A 23,633-nucleotide genomic window follows, 5' to 3' on the forward strand; every position below is an offset into this window, starting at 1 on the left:
GCATACTTCTGTTTATCAGTTTGTAATACGAATTCAGATAGCATCTTCCTTCATACGTCCTTTGCAGTTAATTTGGATATTTTTAATAGTCAAAATGACTTAGTCACTCCAAGTTGTCCTCAAAAACGATATTGTTTTTAATGTATACAACACTCTCTTGGCGCTGCTTATTTCATCATTATTTCATGCAAGTCTATCCATACTTTTCTAAGATCATGGAGTTCATCATTTCTTTCTTTCTTTTGTGATATCCCATAACATTGTTTATTTTCTGTTCTGTTAACTATTTTTATCAATGACTTTAAATGAAGCTAAAACTATATCTTAAAATATATGGATGACATAGAATTTGGAAGGATAGCTAATTAGTGAATAAGCAAAAGAAGACCCAAGAAAATCTTGGAAGTTTAAATGGTTCAAGGATAAAGTCTAACATGGAGTTTAAAATAATTAAATAATTTTTTAAATGTGAATAAATGGATTTTAATTCACTATAAGTTCAGTGTAAAAAATGTGATGTTCAAAATGGATTACATGAAGTGTGAACTTATCATTTCATACAGATATTGTGCTGTATGAATCAGCACCATCATACACCACAATTTGTTCAGCTGTTCTCTAACTGATGGGTATCTTTGCAATTCCCAGTTCTTTGCTACCACAAAGGCAGCTCCTATAAACATTTAGACCATATAGATTCTTTTCCTTTTTCCCTACTCACCTTGGGAAACAAATTTAGTAGTGTTATTGCTGGGTCAAAGGGTATGTAAGAACCCATCTTTCCCTTTTAGTTGAAGTACTCTTCTTCTGAACTTCCCAGTGACTGTCATGGAAACTACCATCCTTCCAGTCACCCAGGTTCACATTCTCAATATTATTTTTGATTCCTTTCTCTCATTTGATCCACATATCCAATTATTTGCCAAACTTTGTCATTTCTATCTTCACAATTTCTCCAGCAGGTCCTCTTATCTCTACTCATACAGCCAGTTCCCGGATTTAGTCCCTTAAAACTTTTTCTTTTGGACTATTGCAATTAGTTCCTGATTGGTTTCCCCGCTTCAGGTCTCTTTCCAATCCAATCTTATAGCTGCCAAAATGGTTTCCCTAAAGCACTGTTTTGATCATGTCATGCCCTGCCTCAGTAAACTTGGGGGGGTAGGAGGGAGGGTCCTTCTATTATTCTATATTAACTATTTTATTCATTTTTCATCTCTGGGGAGGTGGTCCAGTCTGAAATCCAACCCTGAAACCCATCCTCTGTAGAGGTCTCAAGCAGTCTCACCTTGCCATGCCCTGTCAGAAATCCTAGTCCTGTCCTTGAGCTTAAATTTTCCCTATAAAGTCTGCTTATAGGCCATCCCATTGCCACTGCCTTACTTTGGGTCAGTCTGCTATAGCACTCTGACTCAGAGGGCCTTTTTCCTTATCCCTCCCCAATGCCACGTGGTATCTCTCCTAACTCCACTATGCTTCTCAACCCCACTTCTCCTCCTTATGGCTAACTCTTTTTAGGGCAGGATTTAGCCTGCCAACTAAAGGCATGGCCCAACCTCGTGGGGTGCTCCCTTTCCACTGGGTAAGTTTGAGCTCCACTGAGGAATTTGTCTTTCATACACTCTCCTACTCTATTTTATATTTACCATTCCTGATAGCTAATGTTTCCCTTCATTTTGCCTGTAACCTCTTCCCTATATAAATCTACCTTTTGCCAAAGAGAATGGTCATTGTGCATTCCTCACACAACCAAGCCCCAACTTTTGGTACTTACTAGATCTGGTGTCTACACCACCCCACATCATTTTATTATCCCATTATGATGATCAATGGTGATGGACTTGGCTCTTTTCAATAGTGATGTGAATCAAGGTAGTTCAGATAGACTTGTGATGGAAAGAGCCATCCAGACACAGAAAAAGAACTAGGGAGACTGAATGTGGATCAAAGCTGAATATTTTCACTTTTTTGTTGCTGTTTGTTTGCTTGGTTTTTTTTTTTTTCCTTTCTCCTTTTTTCCCTTTTGATCTGATTTTTTTTTTTTTTTTTTGGTTAGCATGGCAAATATGGAAATAGATTCAGAAGAATTGCACATGTTTAACCTATACCAGATTGCTTGCTATCTTGGGAAGGAGGGAAGAGAGGGAGAAAAATTTCAAACACAAAAGTTTTGCCAAGATGAATGTTGGAAATTATCTTTGCATATATTTGGAAAAATAAAATACTATTAAAAAATGTTAAAACTCCTTGAAGGCAAGAGCTGGTTTTGCTTTTCCTCCTTATCCCCTAACACTTAGAACAGGGCCTGGCATTTACTGATTGTTTACTGATGTTCAGGGATGGGAGTGGAAGAGGGAGGTAGAGACCGTAAGTCAAATACAGAGGTCCAACTTTTCCTAGACAAAGAATCCAGTAGCTTGTGGAGACGGCGCGGATGTATGGCTGAAGAGGGACTTTTAGGAAACTAGGGAATTACAACCTGGGGCAAAGCCACCATATAGTGGCGAGTCCCTGAGGGAATCCGGCCTCCCCCCTGCCTGAAACAGGCACTGGGTGCTTGGACAGGACTGCTGGGAAATGAATTCAGACTAAAGGGACAGGACACCTTCTCTCAAAAAGTCCCGGAAGGTTCTAGGATCTCTATTCTCTCAGGCCTATAAATACAAAAACCGTTCCGAGATACTGAACTACATTTCCCAGAAGGACTTGGCTGCGGGAGACGGAAGCAGAGAGACTGTTTGCCCAGATACAGGAGCGGTTGCCATGGCAATACCTGCGGACCTGAGGGACCTGCAAGGATGGAGGGAGGAAAGCGATCTCTCACGTGATTTCCGCTTCCTCCTACCGTTCCTCGTGCTGTTTTTCGGTTCTCCGGGTCCCTTCAGAGCTTGGGGAGACACAGAGGAGAATGGGGACGAAGCCACCGCTGAGCTGGGAGGTTAGCGGCCCGCGTGCGTCCTGTCCCGGCCTGAACCTCCTCATGTCCTTCCTTCCCAATCCCTGTCTTCTCTTTCCCCTCCCCCACTTCCATTTTCGAAAATGGGAGTTTTCCCTCACCCATCACTTCGGTTTTTCCCTTTCTTTCCCCCTTCCTTCCGTTATTCCCTATTCTCATTACCCTTTCTTCTTCCCCCCTTTTCCCCGCCTCCCCTTCCTCTTTTATTTTCGGCCCCTCCCCCTCATGTTCCGCCCCTCCCCCCATGCTCCGCCCCTCCCCCTTCTTCCTCCGTCTTTCTCTTCCCGTGCTCCTTCTTTCCTCCTCCTCCCCCCTCTTCTCTACTGTCGCCCTTTCCCCCCTCCCCCACCTCCTTTTTCTTTCTCCCTCCCCTTCCTCACACTCCTTTCTCCCCCGCCCTCTCCCACACACCTCCTTCTCTCCCTCCTCCCTCCCCCTTCTCTTCCCTCCCTTTCACCCCCTCCTCCTCTGACTACCGCCCTCCTTTTCATTCCTCACTTTCTTGTTTTTTCCCTTCATTCGCTGCTTTTGCCCTCTTCTTCCTACCCTCCTTTCCATTCCCCTCTTTTGAGGTGATTTGGCCCCCGTCAGCCCCTGGGGAGGATCTGAGGGAAGCTGGACCACAGACGGCTCGTGTCATGCCCCTTGCTTCCACCCTCCGCCTTGCCGCCCCTCCCCCCCACGCGCCTCCCTGCTGAGGCAGTCCAACGTTCCTTTCCCCGACCCCGAGGTATATTTCCCGTCTCTTTCCCGTGCCGCGCCTGCCCAGTGCCTGGCCCGTGCGGGCCGCCCTCTCGCTCTCTCGGTTTGACGTTATTTTGTCCCTCTCCAGCCTCAGCCCCGCAGTTAGCCGGGTCAGCTCTACATTCCATCGAGTCCGCGGATATTTACTAAGCGCCTACTCTGTGCTGGGCACGTGCTGGCCGTGGCTGCCGGGGGGTGTCTCGTTCTCAGTTTACATGGTGGGGGAGGCGGTGTGTAAATGGCTGCCGAGAAATAGTGGTGTGAGACTGAAGGTAGTCTGGGGGCGGAGGGGACCGCCGAGGAAAACGCCTGGGCTCCGGTGGGATCTTTGAGGGAGGCAAGGGATAAGGAGATCGGAAGAAGAGGCCAGAGTGCTTCTTGTCTCTGATTCTGGGGGTAACAGGAAGCCCCTGGGAGGGCTTGGAGTGTTTGGCTGTCCCGGTCAGAACAGGAGTCGAGAAAGATCGTTTGCTGAGAATTGGCCGAGGGGGCGCCGGCAGACACACCGCCCCCCAAGAAATAATCCAGGCCTGAGGTGGTGAGGGCCAGGAACAATGTGGCGGCAGTCTCAGAACATTACCTGTTATTAGATAGAAAAGACAGGGCTTGGCACCAGAGTGAGGGTGGGGGTGAGAGGGGGCACAGGGCTGCGTTATTGAGGGGATGTGGAGTCTGGGCTCTGATAACAAAGGGAGGGGAGGGGCAAGGAAGAAAGAATGCCTTCCGCTTGTTTTACTTATGTTGAATTTAAGGTGTTTACAGGGCATTCAGTTTGAGATGTCCACAGGGCAGTTGGAGATGCAAGGCTGGTGACCTGCAAGGAGGTGAAGGCTGTATAAATAGATCTGAGATCATCTATATGAGGAAGATAATGGAATCTAGGGGAGCTTATGATACCACCAAGCAAAGCAGCACAAAACTGGGATGGGGGGAGAGGGGGAGCAATCATATGATTGTTTTTGTGTGACCTGCAATTTAGGGATGGTTTCTAAAGATGTAAACAAAGTTTTATTAAATTCTAAAACATAAAAATGCTATCTAGCTCACCTGTTGTACAAAACCAGGGTTTGGCCTTCAGCCATTGTTTTCTGATTTGTGATATAGATGAAGAAAAGAAGAGGAACCAGAACAGTCTTGGAGATATCTATGGGCATCATCCATAACTGGGATGAAAATGCAGAAAAGGAGACAAGAAGCAGTCAAATAGAAAGAAAGTCCATGTAGAACAGTGTCCTGAAAATCTAGGGAAGAAAATACTAAAGAGAAGAATGAGTGATTAACAAGGACAGGCTGCCAAGAGATCAGGGATAGGATTGGGAAAAGGCTTGGGGAAAGGAAATTTCCCCCTTAGCCTATCAAACTCTGCCCTTGATTCCTCTTAGCATGTTTTTCCTCATCTTCTGTTCACTATTCACTGAACAAAGCTAAATGGTCTTAACCACTGTTCTGACTGGATACATTGCAAATTCACTTTATCTGAACCCCTTCATTGCAGCAAAACAGTCTTTATTCCTCCCTAATTCCCTATTTCATTCCTCACCAATGTGTTCAAAATTTTCCTTTCCCTCTTTAGGCTTTTCATACTCCACTTCCAAAGTAATTTCTTAGAGAAAATAGAGGCCATAAAAACTGAGGAAATGAGCTCCTCTAATTTTCACTTCAAAATTCCCTGACACTTTCTGTTCCTTAATCCTAATCTGACAAGCCCTTCACATGTGCACTTGTTGCATCTTCAGCCATCCTATTTTAACCTTTTAGTGATTTCTTAATTGCTAAATCTAATGACCTTTTCCCAATCCTTATCCTTCTTGACCTCTACAGCCTTGGACACTTGTCTTTGCTATCTTCCCATTGGATGCTCTCTGCTTTATAGGTTTTTGTGACACTGCTGTTTCTGGATTCTTCTACCTATCTGAACACCCCTCAGTCTCTTTTACTGGGTCTTCATCCAGGTCACAACCACTATAATTGTCCCTGAGGCTCTGTCCTGGGCCCTCTTCTATTTGTTGGTGATATTATCTCACTTGGTGAGCTCATCTCCCATGAGTTCAATAATCAGAATTATCGTCTCTTTGCTAATGATGCCTATACCTATATATTCAGCCTCAATCTTTCTTCTGAGCTTTAGCCTTATGTCATAAACTGTCTCTTAGACGTGTAATGCCCCATAAGCATCTCAGATCAACATGTCCAGAAAAAGAACTCATCATCTCCCCCCACCCCTTCCATCCATAGCTTTCTTCTCTTCTCTGCTTGCTCATTACTGTTGAGGGTATCAGTGTCCTCTCAGCCTATAAGGTTTCAAATCTCAATGTAATCTTCAGTTACCCCACATATCTAATCTGTTATAAAAATCTCAACCTCTCCTCTGTATGAATACCCCCTTCCTTTCATTAACAGAGCCACAATCCAGACTGTTAAGAGGAGCCTTCAAAGTTGTCTCTTTTCCTGTTACAATCCATCCTTCACTCAGCTGCCAAAATGATTTTCTTAAATTCCAGGTTTTACCATGTCATCACTAGAGTTCATTCAATGAACTTCAGTGATTCCCTGTTACCTAAAGGATCAAATATAAAATCCTCTATTTAACCTTCCCTCTAAGGTTATTCCCTCTTATCTACACTACATATATCTTGTATGTCCCTAGTTATTTTTCCTTTAAAGTCTTCACAACCTAGCCTCTTCCTATCTATTTGATATTATACCTCACACCCCCTCACATACTCTGCGATCCAGAAATGTACTTTATAAGTCAAAAAGAGATAGATGTGAGCTGTTCATATTGTGTTGTCACATGATTCAAAATCCATTACAAACTGAGACACAGTACAGATATTTTATAGACATTTGATGTAGAACATTCTGAAGCCTGAACACTGAGAACTGCTCCTTGGTTCCTGATCCTTTTACTTCTCACAGATCCATGGGAGAGAGATGGTCCCTGGTTTGGCACAAATGTATTTAATATTTCAGGAATCACTGACATTCAAGGATGTGGCTGTGGACTTTACCCAAGAGGAATGGGATCACCTGAATCCTTCCCAAAAGGAATTGTACAGAGATGTGATGCAGGAAAACTATAAGAATCTGGTGTGCTTAGGTAAGGACAGATTCCTCCCGTAAAACAAAATCAGTACATTGAAACTCATCTTCATCCTTTACCAAACAAAAATATTTATTTAGTACTTATTTCCAGGCATACATAGACCAGAGATTACTACTGGTTTTGTAACTGTCAAGAGTATTTATACTACCTCCTTCCAGATGAAAAGTCTTTGTTTTTTTATTGCTATTGCATTGATTCTATTTCCCCTGATATTCATAAAATTTTACATCTGGAGCTTGATAGAACCTTAGTTATCATCATGCATATGAAGCAACTGAGTCTGGGACCTGAAGCCAGAGCATTCAGACTACAAATATGGTGTTAATCTTAAAAGACCCCAGGTCTAGGTTCCTTCTATATGGACCCACTATAAATACCTGAAAATATGAAAAGTATCCAGTGCTAGCTTTTTTTTTTCCCGAGCTCAGACCCATTCACCTATACTTACCAGGAAAATAATATAAAGCATATTGAGAGGTTCTTTTTAATAATGATCTGGACCTCCATATTAAGCCACTTTTCCCCAAAAACAGAGGTGTTGGGATTGAATTCTGAGATTCTTCTTTCTCACCAATTTCCCATTTTCAATGAGCAGGACTTGCAGTTTCCAAGCCAGAGGTGATTTACCATCTAGAGCAAGGGGGAGTACCATGGAGGGCTGAGGAAGAAGTCCTAAGATGGAGTTGCCCAGGTGAGTGAATAGAAATCAGGTAGAAATGTTATTGCAAACAATAACTTAGCTTAGCTGGTTATTTAGAATTGATTTAAGTCAACTTAAACTTTAAGTCTGGTAGTGGTTTTTACATTTTTATGGGTGTTTTCTTTTTATTATTTATTATTATTTATCCCTTTCTCTCTCCAATCCAGTGAGACATCACTTCACTGAATATTTATTAAATGAGTAATATGTGCTGAATATTGTTGTTGGGTAATGGGGACAGAACAAAAATGAAATTGTCTCTGCCCTCAAGAAAGTTTTTAAAGTTTTATTGATGCCTTATGTTACCATATCACAATCACCAAAAAACTTACAACAAAGAAAAAGCAAAACAATAAGAAAAATATGAACTAAGATATCAGCCACATATGATTACATATTCATCATTCCATACCTTATTCCCTTACCTCTCCAGAGAAAAGATAAATATATGTCAACATTTCTTCAACCCTGTGTTGTAATTATACAGTATTCAATTTCATTTGATTCTTTCTATATACATTAGTCCGGTCTTTATATCAGTTGTTTTTCTGATTCTGTTTACTTTGTTCTACATTATTTAATGTGGGTGTTCTTATGTTTCTCTGCATTCTTATATATTGTTTCTTAAAACATGGTCATTTTTCCATGGTATGCTTAGACTACATTTTGCTTATTCATTCCCCAATTAAGTGGATACTCACTTTATTTTTAGTTCTTGCTACTACAAAGAGTGCTTCTATGGTCAGGCTATGACAATATAATAAAAACATCGATAACTACTTTTATGAATTGGTAAGTTTAGTGCCTACCAATTAGACTGCCAAGGACTTTATTTATGGAACTGGACAAAATAATAAAACTTTTTGAGAGTCAGAAGATCTAGAATCTGAAGGAAAGTAATAGAAATATAGAAATAGTTAAAGAAGAAACAGCACTCCCCCATCTCAAATGAGATTACTTTTTTCTAAATTTCTTCATTATGTTTCTTTTTTCTATTTGTATCATTAGTCCACTTGGAACTTAGACTTACTGTAGTGTGAGGTGTAAGTTTAATTCCTTTTGCATTCAAACTGCTATTCATTTTCTCTTAAAAACCTTTTTTAAAAAAAATTTCAATAGTTTTCTAATTTTCCAAAAATATGTAAAAATAGTTTTCCACATTTATTTTGGTAAGGGTTTGTGTTCCACATTTTTCTTCTCCCCCTCCCCCCTGCCTCCACAAAACAGCAAGTAATCTCATATAGGTTAAATATGTGCTGTCCTTTTAAACACATTCCCATATTTGTCATGTTGTGCAAGAAAAATCAGACCAAAAGGGAAAAAAACATGAGAAAGAAAAAATGTATAAAAACAGAAAGATGGAAAAATTATGCCTCAATCCATATTGGGTCTCCATAGTTCTCTCTGGATATGAATGGTATTTTCCATTTTAAGTCTGTTGGAATTGTCTTGAATCACCACATTGTTATCATCACATAACCTTATGGTTACTTTGTACAATGTTTTCTTGCTTGTGTTGACTCAGCATCAGTTCATCTGAAAATCTTAACAGGCTTTCCTGAAATCAGCCTGCTCACCATTTCTTATAGAACAATAATATTCCATTACATTCATATACCATAACTTATTCAGCCATTCCCCAGCTGATAGACATCTACTCAGTTTCAAGTTCCTTGCCACTACAAAAGGGCTGCTACAAACATATTTGCACATGTGGGTCCTTTTCCCTCTTTTATGATCTCTTTGGGATACAGACCCCATAATGAGACTACTGGATCAAAGGGTATGCCTAGTTTTATAACCTTTTGGACATAGTTCCAAATTATTCTCCAGAATGATTGGATCATTTCACAACTCTACCAACAATGTATTAGTGTCCCAGTTTTTCCACATCCCCTCTAATATTTATCATTAGATTTTCATGTCATGTTAGACTGGACGGTATGAAGTAGTACCTCAGAGTTGTCTTAATTTGTACTTCTCTAATCAGGAGTTATTTAGAGCATTTTTTCCTGTGATCCAAAATAGCTTTAATATTTCTTTCTCTGGAAATTGTCAGTTCATATCCTTTGACCATTTATCAATTAGGGAATGACTTGTATTATAATTTATTTTAATTTATTTAATAATATAATAAATATTTGATATTTTTTTCATTTACTTAATATATTTCCCCAATTACATGCAAAACAAATTTTTTACATTTGTTTTAAGATTTTTGAGTTATAGATTCTCTCCCTCATCCCCACTCACAATTAAAAAACCACATATGAAGTTATGTAAAACATTTCTATAAGTCAAATTGTAGGGGGGGAAATCTTCCACCCTAATGAAAACAAAAATCCTCAAGAAAAAATTATGTTAAAAAGAAAGAGAAAGATAGAAAAATAAAGATTGCTTTGATCTGTATTCATATACAATCAGTTCCTTCTCTGGCTATAGATAGGATTTTTCATCATGAGTCCTTCAGAATAGTTATGGATGATTTGTACTATGGAGAATAAGAAAGCTGGTCATCCCAGAACATTGCTGTTACAAAGTATATTTCACTTTGGTCATGGAGGACTTTGCAGTTTTTTTTTTTTTCCCCCTAAGAGCATCCTACTCATCATTTCCCAGAACAATAATATTCTGTCACAAACACATACCACAGTTTATTGAGCCATTCCCCAATTGATGTTTGTCCCCTCAATTTCTAATTTTGTTTTTGTCCTGAGAAGAAAGGTTCCTAGACCTTTATCAGAAATACTGGCTATAAAAAAATTTTCCCTAGCTTTCTGTTTCCCTTCTAGTGTTGGCTGCATTGGTTTTGTTTGTGCAAACCCTTTTTAATTTAATGTAATCAAAATTACCCATTTTGCATTTCAAAATGTTCTCTAGTTCTTTGACCATAAATTCCTTCCTTCTCCACAGATCTGATGGGAAAACTATCTCTTAATCTCCTAATTAACATATAGTATCATGCTTTCTGTCTAAATCATGAAACCATTTTGATCTTAACTTGGTATAGGGTATTAGATGTTTATCAATGCCTAGTTTCTGCCACACTGTTTTCTAATTTTCCCAGAAACTTTTGTCAGATAGTAAGTTCTTATCCTAGAAGCTGTAGTTTTTGGGTATCTCAAATATTAGATTACTATAGTTATCGACTATTGTGTCTTCTGTACCTAATCTATTCCACTAATTCACTACTCTGTTTCTTAGCCAGTACCAAATGGTTTTGATGACTGTACTATATAATATAATTTTAGGTCTGGTAGAGCTCTGCTTATTCATTTTTTCTCAGTCATCCTTAATTGAGTAACCACCTCTTTTCTCAATATTTTATAATCTTTGTTTGTTTGTTTGTTTTTTTCCAAGTAGTGATCTGTTTTTTGCCTTATAGCCAAATTTCAAATTACCTGTTTTGGGGCACTGATCTTTTTTTTCTAATTTTCAATCAGGATTGGATAGCTTTGATAACTGCTACTTTATTATTTTCCTAGTAGAAATTCACCCTTTCTCTAATTTTTCTCCATAATGCCTTTTGTTATTCTTATGTTCTTTCATATAAATTGTTTTTACTTTACTAGCTATACCTGCATATGGACAATCAATATTTCTATATTTATCTCTTGCTGTTGTTATTTCTGTTTTTTATAGTTGCCTTTATATGGGTCTTCTATAGGTCTAATTAGAGGAATGCATGAGGGATTGATTTATTTTGTCATTACTGTCATCATTTCTTTTCCTATAAATTTATTTTAAAGAACAGACTATGGAAAGAGATGATTTTGAATGCTTAACTTATATCCTGCTGCCTTGTTGAGCCATTTTCTTAGGTTGAATCTCTTAGGTTTTGTTTTATAATTATATATAATCAGTGTATAATTACATTGTCCTCAAATACAGTGATTTAAACCTTTTCTTTAATTAAGCTTTTCTCCTTAATCTTCTTAATATTATAACAAGCGTGTTAAAACCATGTATAATAGTAATGATGAATTTCAGTCTTTAGCTTTTATTCTTCACAAATTAATCAGTATTTTACCACATTCCTGTGGGGCAAGACATTGAGATTTTGAATACAAAAATGCAACAAGCACTGCCTTAATAGTAACTTATATTGGGAACAGAATGTGTATTCTTAATAGGAATTTTTGTTTTTAAATCAATCCACTCCTATGCTTTTTTTAAATTGTTTATCAGTTGGAACTGTATTTTTTCAGAAATCTTTTCTGAACCTACCAATAAAAATTTTGGACTTAAATATTTCAAGGAAGATATTTAGATTGACTCCCAGGCATGAGTGATTGCCCATGCCAAAACACAAGAGAAGGTTGGTTTAGCTGAAGCACATTGTGAAGGGCAATAATGTAAAGTTGGACAAAATAGGTTGGAGCCAGATGGTGAAGGACTTTGAATGACAAATGAGAAAGTTTATATTTGATCTGGATGTGATAGGGAGCCACTGAAGTTGACTGAATAGATGAGTGATGTGGGTCAGACTTGCACTTTAGGAAGATCACTTTGACAATTAAGTGGAGGTTGGACTGGAGTGGAGAGAAACTTGAAGTAGGGAGAACAATTAGGAGACTGTTGCAATAGTCCAGGCTAGAAGTGATAAGGGTCAGATCTAGGATGGTGATTGTGAATGGAGAGAAAAACACAAGTTTGAAAGATATTATAGATAAAGAAATGACCATGTATTGAATATGTGAGGTGAATGAGAATGAAACAGAGAGGTTCTAAGCACTGGTGGTTAGGAAGATAGTGTTGGTGCCCACAAAAAGAGGGACATTTAAAGATGACTTTATGAGAAAAGCTGCCGATTTCAGTTTTGGACATGATGAGTTTGAAATGTCAATAAGACATTGAGTTAGAAATATCAGTCCAATATTTAACAGGTACAGGACTGCTTGCTATCTGGGGAAGGGGGTGGAGGGAAGGAGGGAGGGGAAAAGTAGGAACAGAAGTGAGTGCAAGGGATAATGTAAAAAATTACCCAGGCATGGGTTCTATCAATAAAAAGTTATGATTATTAAAAAAAAAAAAAAAAGAAATGTCAGTACAGAAGCATTTTTCAAGCATTGCTATATTTTGGATAGTGTACTAAGTGCTGTAATACAGTAAAAGACAAAAACTGTCCCTACCCAAAAGGAGCACATTCTAATAAGAAATAAGTGGAAAATGACCAAGTACATGTAAAATACATGCAGTGAAGATGGAAATTTATCTCAGAGAGAAGATAATAGTTGTCAGAGAGACCCAGAAAAGCTTCTTGTAGAATGTGGTATTTGAACTGAATCTTGTAGGAAGCCAAAGAAAGTAAGAGAAGTGAAGAGTGAGAACATTCCAGGAATAGGAGACAGCTAATTCAAAGCAATTAGACAGGAAATGGAGTGTCATTTTTGAGGAATGGCAAGTAGGCCAGTGTTATTGTATTGTCACATGAATGGAAGGGAAGAAAGTATAGGAAGGTTATAAGGAGAGCCCATGTCATATAGTGCTTTAAATGCCAAAAAGAGGACTTTATATTTAATCCTAGAGAAAAGCAAGATCAAACTTGTAGTTGAGAGCAAACATAGTCAAACCTTTAGGCACAGGTGATAGTTTTTTAATGAATTATAAATGATTCTTCAAATAGGAATATTATTATTTATTTATAGCTTAAAGTTTGCCAATCACTTTTTCTTGATGACTATATAACTAAGCATGTAGTAAAAAGTATAGAGAGTAGATGGGTTGGGGGGGAGGAGGAATGTTTATTTTTTTTTTCTTTTAGTTTTGGACAACAAGCCTGAAGGCAGTGGATCACCTCTAAACCTGATCATTTCACTGGAACGTTCAGCCCAAGAAAAGCACACGAGGCCTGGTCTCTCCACCTCCAAGGTAAGTAAGTAGAGCTCAGGAATATGTTACCAGGTGAGAGGGGTACCATACTAATGCCAACAATTTGAACCAAGTAAAAATAAACCAAAGGAATCTTCCCTATAAAGTGAAAGGTCAGGAGTATAATAAATGTTAGAAGCTACAATCAGGAAGTAGTCTTTTTTCCTTCAATAGCAAGTTTCTGCACAAGACAAGTTCCATAAATCAATACACATAGTGTGTCAGATTATATTCCAACCCAAGTAAATGTAAAAGAACATGCTCAAAGGGAATTTTTTCTAAAACTAATGAATGTGATAAATATTTTCAGAGATAATTTAATTCTCATTGAAAATCAAAATAATTTTGAGAGAAATTATATAAATATAAGAAAACCTTCAACCGCTGTTCATTAATTATTGCCATTAGACAACTCGGACGGGAACGAAATCTCATAAATGTAACGAATGTGGGAAGGCCTTCTGTAACAAGTCAGCACTCTCTCGACATCACCTTAGTCATACTGGAGAAAAACCTTACGAATGCTCTGAATGTGGAAAAGCCTTCTCCCGGAAAGCAGGACTTGCTCAACATCATCGTCTTCATACTGGAGAAAAACCTTACCATTGTCTTGTATGTGGGAAGACCTTCTCGTGGAATGGCGAACTTACTCAGCATCAGCGTATTCATACTGGAGAGAAACCTTATGAATGTAAGGAATGTGGGAAGAATTTCCGACAAAGCACACAGCTTACACAACATCGGCGTGTCCATACTGGAGAGAAACCCTATCGATGTAATGAATGTGGGAAAGCCTTCCGTCTGAGCACACAGCTTACTAGACATCATACAGTTCATACTGGAGAAAAACCTTATGAATGCAGTGAATGTGGAAAGACCTTCCGCCAGGGCACACAGCTGACTCAGCATCTTCGAATTCATACTGGAGAAAAACCTTATGAATGTAATGAATGTGGAAAGGCCTTCCACCTAAGCACATTGCTTATTCAACATCAGAAAATTCATACTGGAGAGAAACCTTTCAAGTGCAGTGACTGTGGAAAGGCCTTCCTCCAGAGTATGCAGCTTTCTAGACACCAGAAAAGTCATACTAAAGAGAGATCTTATGAATGTAAAGAATGTAGAAAGGCCTTTTCTCAGAAGGCAGAACTAACTCTACATAAACGTGTTACTCATACAGGAAAGAAATCTTATGAATGTAAGGAATGTGGGAAGGCCTTTCACCTGAGGACATTGCTTATTCAACATCTCTATGTTCATAGTGGTGAGAAACCTTATGAATGTAATAAATGTCGAAAATCCTTCCACCGAAAGACACTACTTATTCAACACCAACGTATTCATATTGGAGAGAAATTTTATGAATGTCTCGAATGTGGAAAGTCATTCACCTGGAGTGGAGAACTTACTCAGCATCAGCGTATTCACACTGGAGAGAAACCTTATAAATGTAATCAATGTGGGAAGACCTTCCGACAGAGCACTCAGCTTACTCAACATCAGCGTATTCATACTGGAGAGAAACCTTATGAATGTAATGAATGCGGGAAGTCTTTTTACCTGAGCACACAGCTTACTCGACATCATACAGTTCATACTGGAGAAAAACCTTATGAATGTAATGAATGTGGAAAGACCTTCCGCCAGTGCACACAACTTACCCAACATCAACGTATTCATACTGGAGAGAAACCTTATGAATGTAAGATATGTAGAAAGGCCTTCCGCCTAAGTACAATGCTTACTCAACATCAGAGAATTCATACTGGAGAGAAACCTTATGAATGCATTACATGTGGGAAAACCTTCCGACAGAGCACACAACTTGCTAGACATCAAAAAATTCACACCGGAGAGAGATCATATGAATGTGGTGAATGTGAGAAAGCCTTCTCTCAGAAAGCAGAACTTGCCATACATAAACGCATTCATACTGGAGAGAAACCTTATGAATGTAATAACTGTGGAAAGACCTTCCGTCTCAGCACGCTGCTGACTCGACACCAGCGTATTCACACTGGAGAGAAACCTTACAAATGCAATGAATGTGGGAAGGCCTTCCGGCTGAGTACACAGCTTATTAGACATAAGAGAATTCATACTGGAGAGAAACCCTACAAATGTAATGAATGTGGAAAGGCTTTCCGTCTGAGGGTGCTGCTTATTCAACATCAGAATATTCATACTGGCAAGAAACCTTATAAATGTAATGAATGTGGGAAGGCTTTCCGACAGAGAACACTGCTTACTCGACATCAGAGAATTCATACGGGGGAGAAACCTTATAAATGCAATGTATGTGGGAAGACCTTCAGCCAGAGTGCTCATCTTACCCAACATCAAACAATTCATACTGGGAAAAAACCTTATAAATGTAGTGAATGTGGAAAGACCTTCCGCCTGAGTGCATTGCTTATTCAACATCAGCATGTCCATACTGGTGAGAAACCTTATAAATGCAACAAATGTGGAAAGGAATTTCACAAGACCATACAACTTAGGAGACATCAGTGCTCAAGAGGAAATTTATGAATGCAGTGAATGTAAGAAACCCTTTACCATTTGATCATCTCCCACCCCGTAATTCATACTAAAGATAAACCCTGTGAATATAGCAAATAGAAAAACTTCTATGTGAACTTTTGTCTTCTTCAACATAATAGAATCATACTGAAGGCAAATCATATCTTCTGTTAGGACACACACCTCTATAGCGTCTCTAACCTCTTCAAGGAGTAGGCTTCTTAAGCAAGTGAGACACTTATGTCTCTGCTATCTAGGAATCCATAATCTGGCCCCACCTATCAGGCAGACAGAGAGATCATTGTTTTATTGGAGGAGAAATGCTACTCATGTTGGGTTATATTGGTGTGATCTTGAATATCCTAAGAACTCTTGAGTGTCAGCAAGAAGATAGACACTATGGATCTGATATGTATGTATGTATATAACTGCCAAATAATAGTGGAGTAGCAATATTGATTGGGATCAGCTCTGTCTTATTCAATATATTGACAGTGTTAAAGGCTCCAAACTAGTCAATACCTGAATACCCTGATGAAGCATACCTCTTAATTAAAATTTTTCAGAAAGATAAGAAGCCAAATGTGACAGAAAGCTTCAAAAAAACCATAGAAACATCCACCTCAAAAGCAGATATAAGGAATTAAAAATTTTAGTGACTTTTTAATGCCTGTGTAATAGAAAGATCCTCTGAGAAAGAAATTCAGCATGAACTGAATGTTCTCAGTGCAAAAGTGAAATGAAGGAGGACATAATCAAAGAACTGGGAACCTGACCCCCTCAATGTCTTCTGATGTTTTCAAAAATGATCCTGAAAAATTGCTTTTTATGAGATGGAAGATGTGAAGAACAGAACTGTTATGTCAATAATCTCATGGAATCCTACCTGAATGTGCACGAATTATTGGACTTTGAAGGAAGAAACTTAAGGAGAAGTAAGGTAGATCAGTATGCAATGCCATGAGTTCAAGATACTTCAAATGTGGCAATTAATATCAGAAATTTATGAAGAATTATGCCATCATCGTTAAACTTCTCAATAATCTTGTTAGGTATATGGTTAAAATGAATAGAAAGCAGGAGGACAATAAGGCCTAGTGTGGCAAATTTAGATACTGTTGGGATGAGAAATATGAACAAGCTTTCAAACAAAAGTCATGCTTCATGTAACATCATATATGCACTTTTGTTGGCTTTTGCAAACCTAAAGAAGTCCTTGGTTACATAATTGTGTCAAGTTAGAAGTCCTGGAAATCATTTTATTCAAGAAGAGCAGTAGCAAACCAGAATGGACTGTATATGCTAATTGAGGACTTACTGAGTGTAAGACATGCTCGTATATAAATTGGAATTCTTGCCTATGAAATGACTTTGATAAGTATTCAAACTGTGTGGCTCCATTGCACAGAAAATAATCCATCATCTTATATTTTTGTAAATGCTATATGATATATGTCTACCAGGGTTTAATAGATATATGAAAACAGACTAGACTAAATGTCATTGACTACTTAAACAGTTTCAGCAAATGGTATTCCTTGAATGAATTTTATGGACTTAATTGAGCCAGGGGGGTCCTAGTGGGAGTTGAAAGCAATACACTCACACCCCCACTTTAACATCTGAGTTCAAAGAAGTGGAAATCAAAAGGGAATGGAAAGCAAATTAATTTAAGCCTTAGATTTCTATGGACTGGCTTAAGTATCTAAAAGTTTGATTCACAAATGACAAAATAATTTCTGAAGCTGTAATCCTGTAATCCAGAAGAGCTGCGTTATCAGCCCTTAGAAAGGAGGCCACTTTGGTCCTACTTTTCATTAAAGAACCAGAAGTTGGCCACCAGAACAATAATACAGTTTCATCATTGGTACCAGAGGAAGGCCAAATCACTGAGGGGAACAGACACATTTTGTCAAAAGAGTTCCTTTTGTTTTGGGACTATCACGCCTTGTTCAAGAAAGAGTAGAGCTTAATTCCCTTTGATTATCTCCCCTAATGTGGTGAATAGATTGCTGCTCTTAAAATCTGGAAAACTTGGGTTCAAATCCTGTCTGACTCATTCATTAACTATGGGACTCAGAGCAAATCACATAACCTCACTTAATCATATTACTATGCTGCTTCTCCTTCATACCTGTTCTTCATCCTCATAGAGACCTCCATTCCCTCTACTTGTCAATACTTTTTCCAGTCCATTTCCCTTTTTCAGATTCTACTTACTACCTGTTCCATACGCAAACCAATTGTTAAGTCATTTCAGCTCTACATTATTCCCTGCCTTATTAGCTTGTCCTAAAAATGGTTCTTTTGTCAAACCCCAGCCTTGTATTATTCCCACTGTTCACCTACTTAGCAGCCACTGAATGAAGTCTCAGAGCTATGTTGACTTTAAATCCATGTTATCAAATTTCAACTAGACTCTCATTACAGCAAGGCAGTCCTTTTATTGTTCCCCAGTATCTCACTCCTTATAGAAGCTTTTCTGATCTTTCTCTTTCCTTCTCAAATCCCCTGTTTTTTCTGCTTCCTTTGTCAGCTGTGAATCTTAGCTCTTTAATTGGAAAATGAAAGTCCTTCATTTCATTTTCTTCATCTCAGCAACCCTTGACATCATTGGCCCCTCTCTTCTTTTCTCTGTTTCCTACAAAGAAGGGGCCCTGCTTGCCAGAGCCAATCCCATCAATGTGTGTTTGATTCCATTCCCTTTTGAGGTGATTAAGATTGCATTCTTAATCTCCTCTTTCCCTTAGCTATTGGTTCCTTCCTGATTACCTTCAAGTGCTCAAGTCTGAGCTGTTCTTAAAAAAATCTTTACTAAATCCTATCAGTCCCTTAAGCTATTAGCCTATATCTTTTCCCTTTTTCAGCCAAATTCCTTGAAAAAGTGTCTATACTCATTGACTCTATTTCCTCTTCTCTTACTCTTTAATCTTTTTGACCTCATCCCTCAACTAAAATTTCTTTCTGTAATTCCAATCTCTTGTCAAGTCTGATAGATTCACAAAACCCTATTTATTGCATTTGGCTCTTCTAACAACTTTCTCTTTCTGGGTACTCTTGTTTTCTCTAGCTTTTATTGTCACTTCTCTCTCATGCTTGTCCTCCTTCATTATATTTAATGATTCACCATCCATATCACAACTCTTAACCTCTGATAGTTTCCTAAATTCTTTTATGAATATGCCTTTCCTTCATCCTCTGTGTTCTCACTAAGTAACGAGTTGTACCTAGGTAACTAGGTATATATCTAGTCCCAGATTCTCCCTTGAGTTTCTGTCCAACATTACTAGTTGCCTTTTAGACATTTCAAATCAGATACCCCCAGAGACATTTTTAAACCCAACTTATTTAAAACATGTTGAACTTTTCTTTCTCCCTACATCCTCCATCTTGACATTATTCTGGAATAGTCCACTCTCCCTCACCTCATAAATCCAATGAATTGCCAAGACTTGCTTTTCTATCTTTACAAAACATACTACATCAGAGCCCTTTTCTCTATTCACAGAGATACCACCTTAGTTCAGGGTTGTCCCTCTTCATTTCTTGCCTATAATATTACAGTCCCTTAACTTATCTTCTAGCTTCAAGACTTTCCTTATCTCAGTCCGTATTATATTGTTGCTAAAGAATTTTCCTGAAGTGCAAAATTGGACATGTAACTCTCTTCAACCAAATTTAAAAAAAAAAAAAAAAAACTCTTCTGTTTAGCTTTTAAAGCCCTTCACATCCTGTCCTCAACCTCTATTTCACACCTCCCTGAACATTACTCTTCCTCTGAGTTGTGTGATCTAGCCAGATTGATCTTCTCTTTTCTTCACTCACAGCACTCCATCTCTATTCTCCATGCCTTTTATCGGTCATCCTCCATAGATGGAATTCACTCTTTCCTCACCTCTGCTTCAGAATCCCTATCCTTCTATAAGGTACAGCTCAAGTATCATCTGCTGTCCAGAGTCTTTTCTGACTCCCCCAGCTGTTAATGTCTTCTCTTTCAAATTAGTTGTATTTAACTGCTTTCCATGTGCATATTATTTCTTAACTTTATATTTATGCTGTATATATTTGTGTGTTGTGTCTTGTTATAATGAAAAGTCATCAGGACTAAGTATTGTTTTATTCTTTGTGCTTGTATATCTAGTACCTGGCAGAGTGCTTGTTACATAGGAGTTGTTTAATAAATAGTTATTGATTGATGGAATAGACTGTTTCATCTTTTGTAGAATGGAGATTACAATAGCATCTGCCTCACAGTTATGAAGAATAAATGAGATAACATTCAAAGAGTATTACTCATTTCATTTAAAATGCAGTATTATAAATGTAGGCTATTACAATTTTTATAAGAAAAAGTGTTCACATCTTGTCTGTACACTTAGAAATCCTCAACCATCCAAGTACACCATAAACAGTTTAAGATAAACAAAGCCTAAGATAATGACTTTCCAGGAATCATGGCATAGTTGGACCCAACTCCTGAAACAGGAATAGGGAGGTATCGTTTGTTAGCTGTAAGTACTGATCCAACTTCCCTCAGAGAATCACTCACCCAGGACGGCAGGAGATAGTATGAGGTTCATAGCCTAGAGAGAGTTTATAAGGACTTAGGGAATCTTAAGGGGATGATATATGATATTCATGACATTCATGGCTGATACCAAGCCATATTTCAACTTAATTCAGTAGATATTTTTAAGCACCTCTTATATGTAAGGAACTTTGCTAGGTGCTAAGGATAAAAACCAACTATGGATTGGTCCTTTATCTCAAGGAGATTCAACTTTCATAAAAATAAGGGAAAACTAGACTTTAAAGCAAATAAAAAGTAGTTTCAGATTGTTTGGATTGAAGAATGTTTGAAGAAGCGTAATATGAAATGACTAAAAATGTAAGTAAAGTCATATTGTGGAAGAAGCCACAGTGCACTAAAGATTTTTGACCAGAGAAGTGACAAGAGCTGTGTATTAGCATTTCAATTTATCAACTACATAGAGAATGAACTGAAAGGGGAGAAACCAGGTGGATATTATTGGGCTATTAATTAAAGAACTATTGCAGTAGCCATGTGATGAGGATCTAAACTAACAACTATGTGAGTGGTGAAAGATGTTGTAATAGCATCAGTGACTCCTAGCAGTTGACTGAAGGGGATAATGGAAGTGGAAGGAGAAGGAAAAGTCAGGACTTAAAGGTTGCAAGCCTGGATGACTGGAAAGATGGTAGCACTCCAGGCATTTAATAATAAGGGATTAGAGTAAATGAAATGGATTAGGGCCAACAGGTAGATTTAGCAATCATCTAAAGAGAGATTGTAATCAAAGCCATGAGAGTTAATATTATCTGAAAAAGAAAAAGAATATAAAAAGAGCAGGGAACAGGCCAAAGGATCCTTGTGAATTGTTAATGCTGGATATTGTGGAAAAGAACAGGCCCAGGGGCCAAAGCTAAAGTAGCTACTTCTGGGAGGAATGGTACCTCATGAGGAGAAAGGACACAGGCAATCCCATCATTGTGAATGCCCTTGGCCATACATGTTTCCTAAGGGTGTGCATACCCTTGGGGACTCTTGTGTGTTTGTCTACTCTTACACAGACACTGTGTAGTAGGAGAATACATCCCAGATAGCATGGTTCACAGGCCAGTGATTCAAGAGCAAAGTCTGCCTGACATGACCAAGAGAAATTCATCTTCACCCCAATTGCTTAATTTCTTCTTTAGTAGTATGTTCTCCATCTCTAGTGATATATTACTCAAGTCTCATAGAGGTAGCTTCAGTAAGCAACAGGTTTTTTTTTTTTACATTATCCTCCCATCTTCCTTGACCATTTTCTTAAAAAAAAAAAAAAAAAAGTATATGCCCTGCTTGGATCACTGCCTTGTTGTGGCACAAGGCCTTGTTTAACTCAATACAACTATGACCTGTCCCATGCATTTACCTGAAATGGATAAATCATAATGGAGGATTCTGACAAAAGAGGATCCACTGGCAAAGTAAATGGCAAGCCACTCCAGTATCTTTTCCAAAAAAAAAAGAAAGAAAGAAAAACATGCATAACATTAAAATGATAAAAGATGATATTGGAAGATGAACCTCTCAGATCAGAAGGTATCCACTTTGCTATGGGGAAGAAAGTAGGGCAACTATGTCTTCTCTGTGTAGCTCCAGTACTAATGAAGCCCAAAGGAAGCTAGCCATAGATATGTCTGGTAATGAAGGTCCAGCAATGTAAATGCATGGGACTCTGGAATGTACTCTTGATATTGGGAAAGATTGAAGGCAAAAATAAAAGGGCACACCAGAATGTTATGCAGGGTTATATTCATTCCTATGGCCTGGGGCTGATTTACCACTTGGACTTAGAAAATTTGGTAATTCATGACCTGAGCCTATGCCCCCCAAACACTGAGTCAATCCTGAGAGAAATTATACTATTATATTAATAATAGGCTCAGTTTCTATAAAGAGTTTCTGTTGAAGGGGACTGTTTGATGAGATTACTCCTGGCCTTTAAGGTACAGGATCTTTAATCTTGGGTGGGACCATGGGATCTCATCCAAATAGAAAAGTTTTTAAATTGGAGGAATGGAGCCCCTGCTGTGTTCCTTCCATTAGCGTTTAGGGTGACAACTCACAAAGAAGAAAAACAGCCAGAAAGTTCTAAATAGAGATGAATTTCCTTGCAGTGTTTGAATCTTGAAATGAAGCCACATTCTCTGGAGGTGCTGAAGACTTGTAGCCCACCTCATTAAATGTCCACCAGTTAGGGTTGCTTTTCACTTGTCAGGAGCATTCCCTTTTAGGAAGGTATTTAAAGCTTTCAGGATCTCTTAACAGGGGTCTTAGGGAGAGAAACCATTGATCATCAATTGATCATTAGCTAGCCTAATTAATAGTTAAATTACCCAGAAACTGTCTGAGGGTTTTTCATTTGTCACAACCTCAGCATTTGGTATTTTAACTTTCATGACTTAAGGCATTGGGGTGATTTTGTTAGTAACCTCATTTTCACATTCAGGTTGTCCTGTCACATACCAACAGTAGAGAAAAGTTTGAAACAGTATGCCCGTTTGTAAAGCACCTGGTATCTTACTAGATGCTTCACCCCACCTTTGTAGAACTCCCTGGAGTGCCCCAGGTTATGTCAAGAAGTTATATGTAGCAGTATAGTATTGTCTGAAATAATGGTTTTGGTTTTGGTTTTTGAGAGTTTGCCCAAAAGTTTATAGAATTCCAAGGATTTCCTAGTGAGAAAAAATATTTTGTACTTTGCATATTTCATTTAGAATATTGCACTTCTGGGGCAGCTAGATGGTGCAATGGATAGAGCACCAGCCCTGAAGTCAGGAGGACTTGAGTTCAAATGTGATCTCAGTTAACACTTCTTAGTTGTGTGAACCTGGGCAAGTCACTTACCCCCATTCATTGCCTCAGCAAAAAAAAAAAAAAAAAAAAAAAAAATTGCATTTCATGGGTTATTTCATGGTTACTGCCTCAGAAAAATTGCTTATCAGAACTAATTCGTTGATTAATCGGAATTAATCTTAAAGAATTACATGTGGAAAGGTATTTTCAAGCAATCTCTAGCAAAAGATTAGTTTTTGTGGTCACGGGAGTCTAACCTATTTCCCTTAGGTTCAGTGTGACAGCACTTGCACTTTTTTTTTTTTTAACTTTTGCGCAATTTCTAGGAATGTTACTCCCCCCCCCCCCCACCCCCCAAAAAAAAGCTACCTGC

The 23,633-nt window shown here is 38.4% G+C and overlaps 1 protein-coding gene across 1 annotated transcript; it reads left to right on the forward strand.

Annotated features, from left to right (window-relative positions):
• Positions 1–642: 642 nt before the first annotated feature.
• Positions 643–20,181, forward strand: LOC127552024 (zinc finger protein 420-like). Its single transcript, XM_051982370.1, has 5 exons — positions 643–2,935; positions 6,671–6,797; positions 7,399–7,494; positions 13,268–13,374; positions 13,783–20,181. The coding sequence occupies exons 1-5, from the start codon at positions 2,906–2,908 to the stop codon at positions 15,904–15,906; spliced, it is 2,484 nt and encodes an 827-aa protein (XP_051838330.1). The 5' UTR covers positions 643–2,905; the 3' UTR covers positions 15,907–20,181.
• Positions 20,182–23,633: the final 3,452 nt, after the last annotated feature.

The sequence above is a fragment of the Antechinus flavipes genome, chromosome 1, assembly GCF_016432865.1.
Source record: "Antechinus flavipes isolate AdamAnt ecotype Samford, QLD, Australia chromosome 1, AdamAnt_v2, whole genome shotgun sequence".
Taxonomy (NCBI): domain Eukaryota; kingdom Metazoa; phylum Chordata; class Mammalia; order Dasyuromorphia; family Dasyuridae; genus Antechinus; species Antechinus flavipes.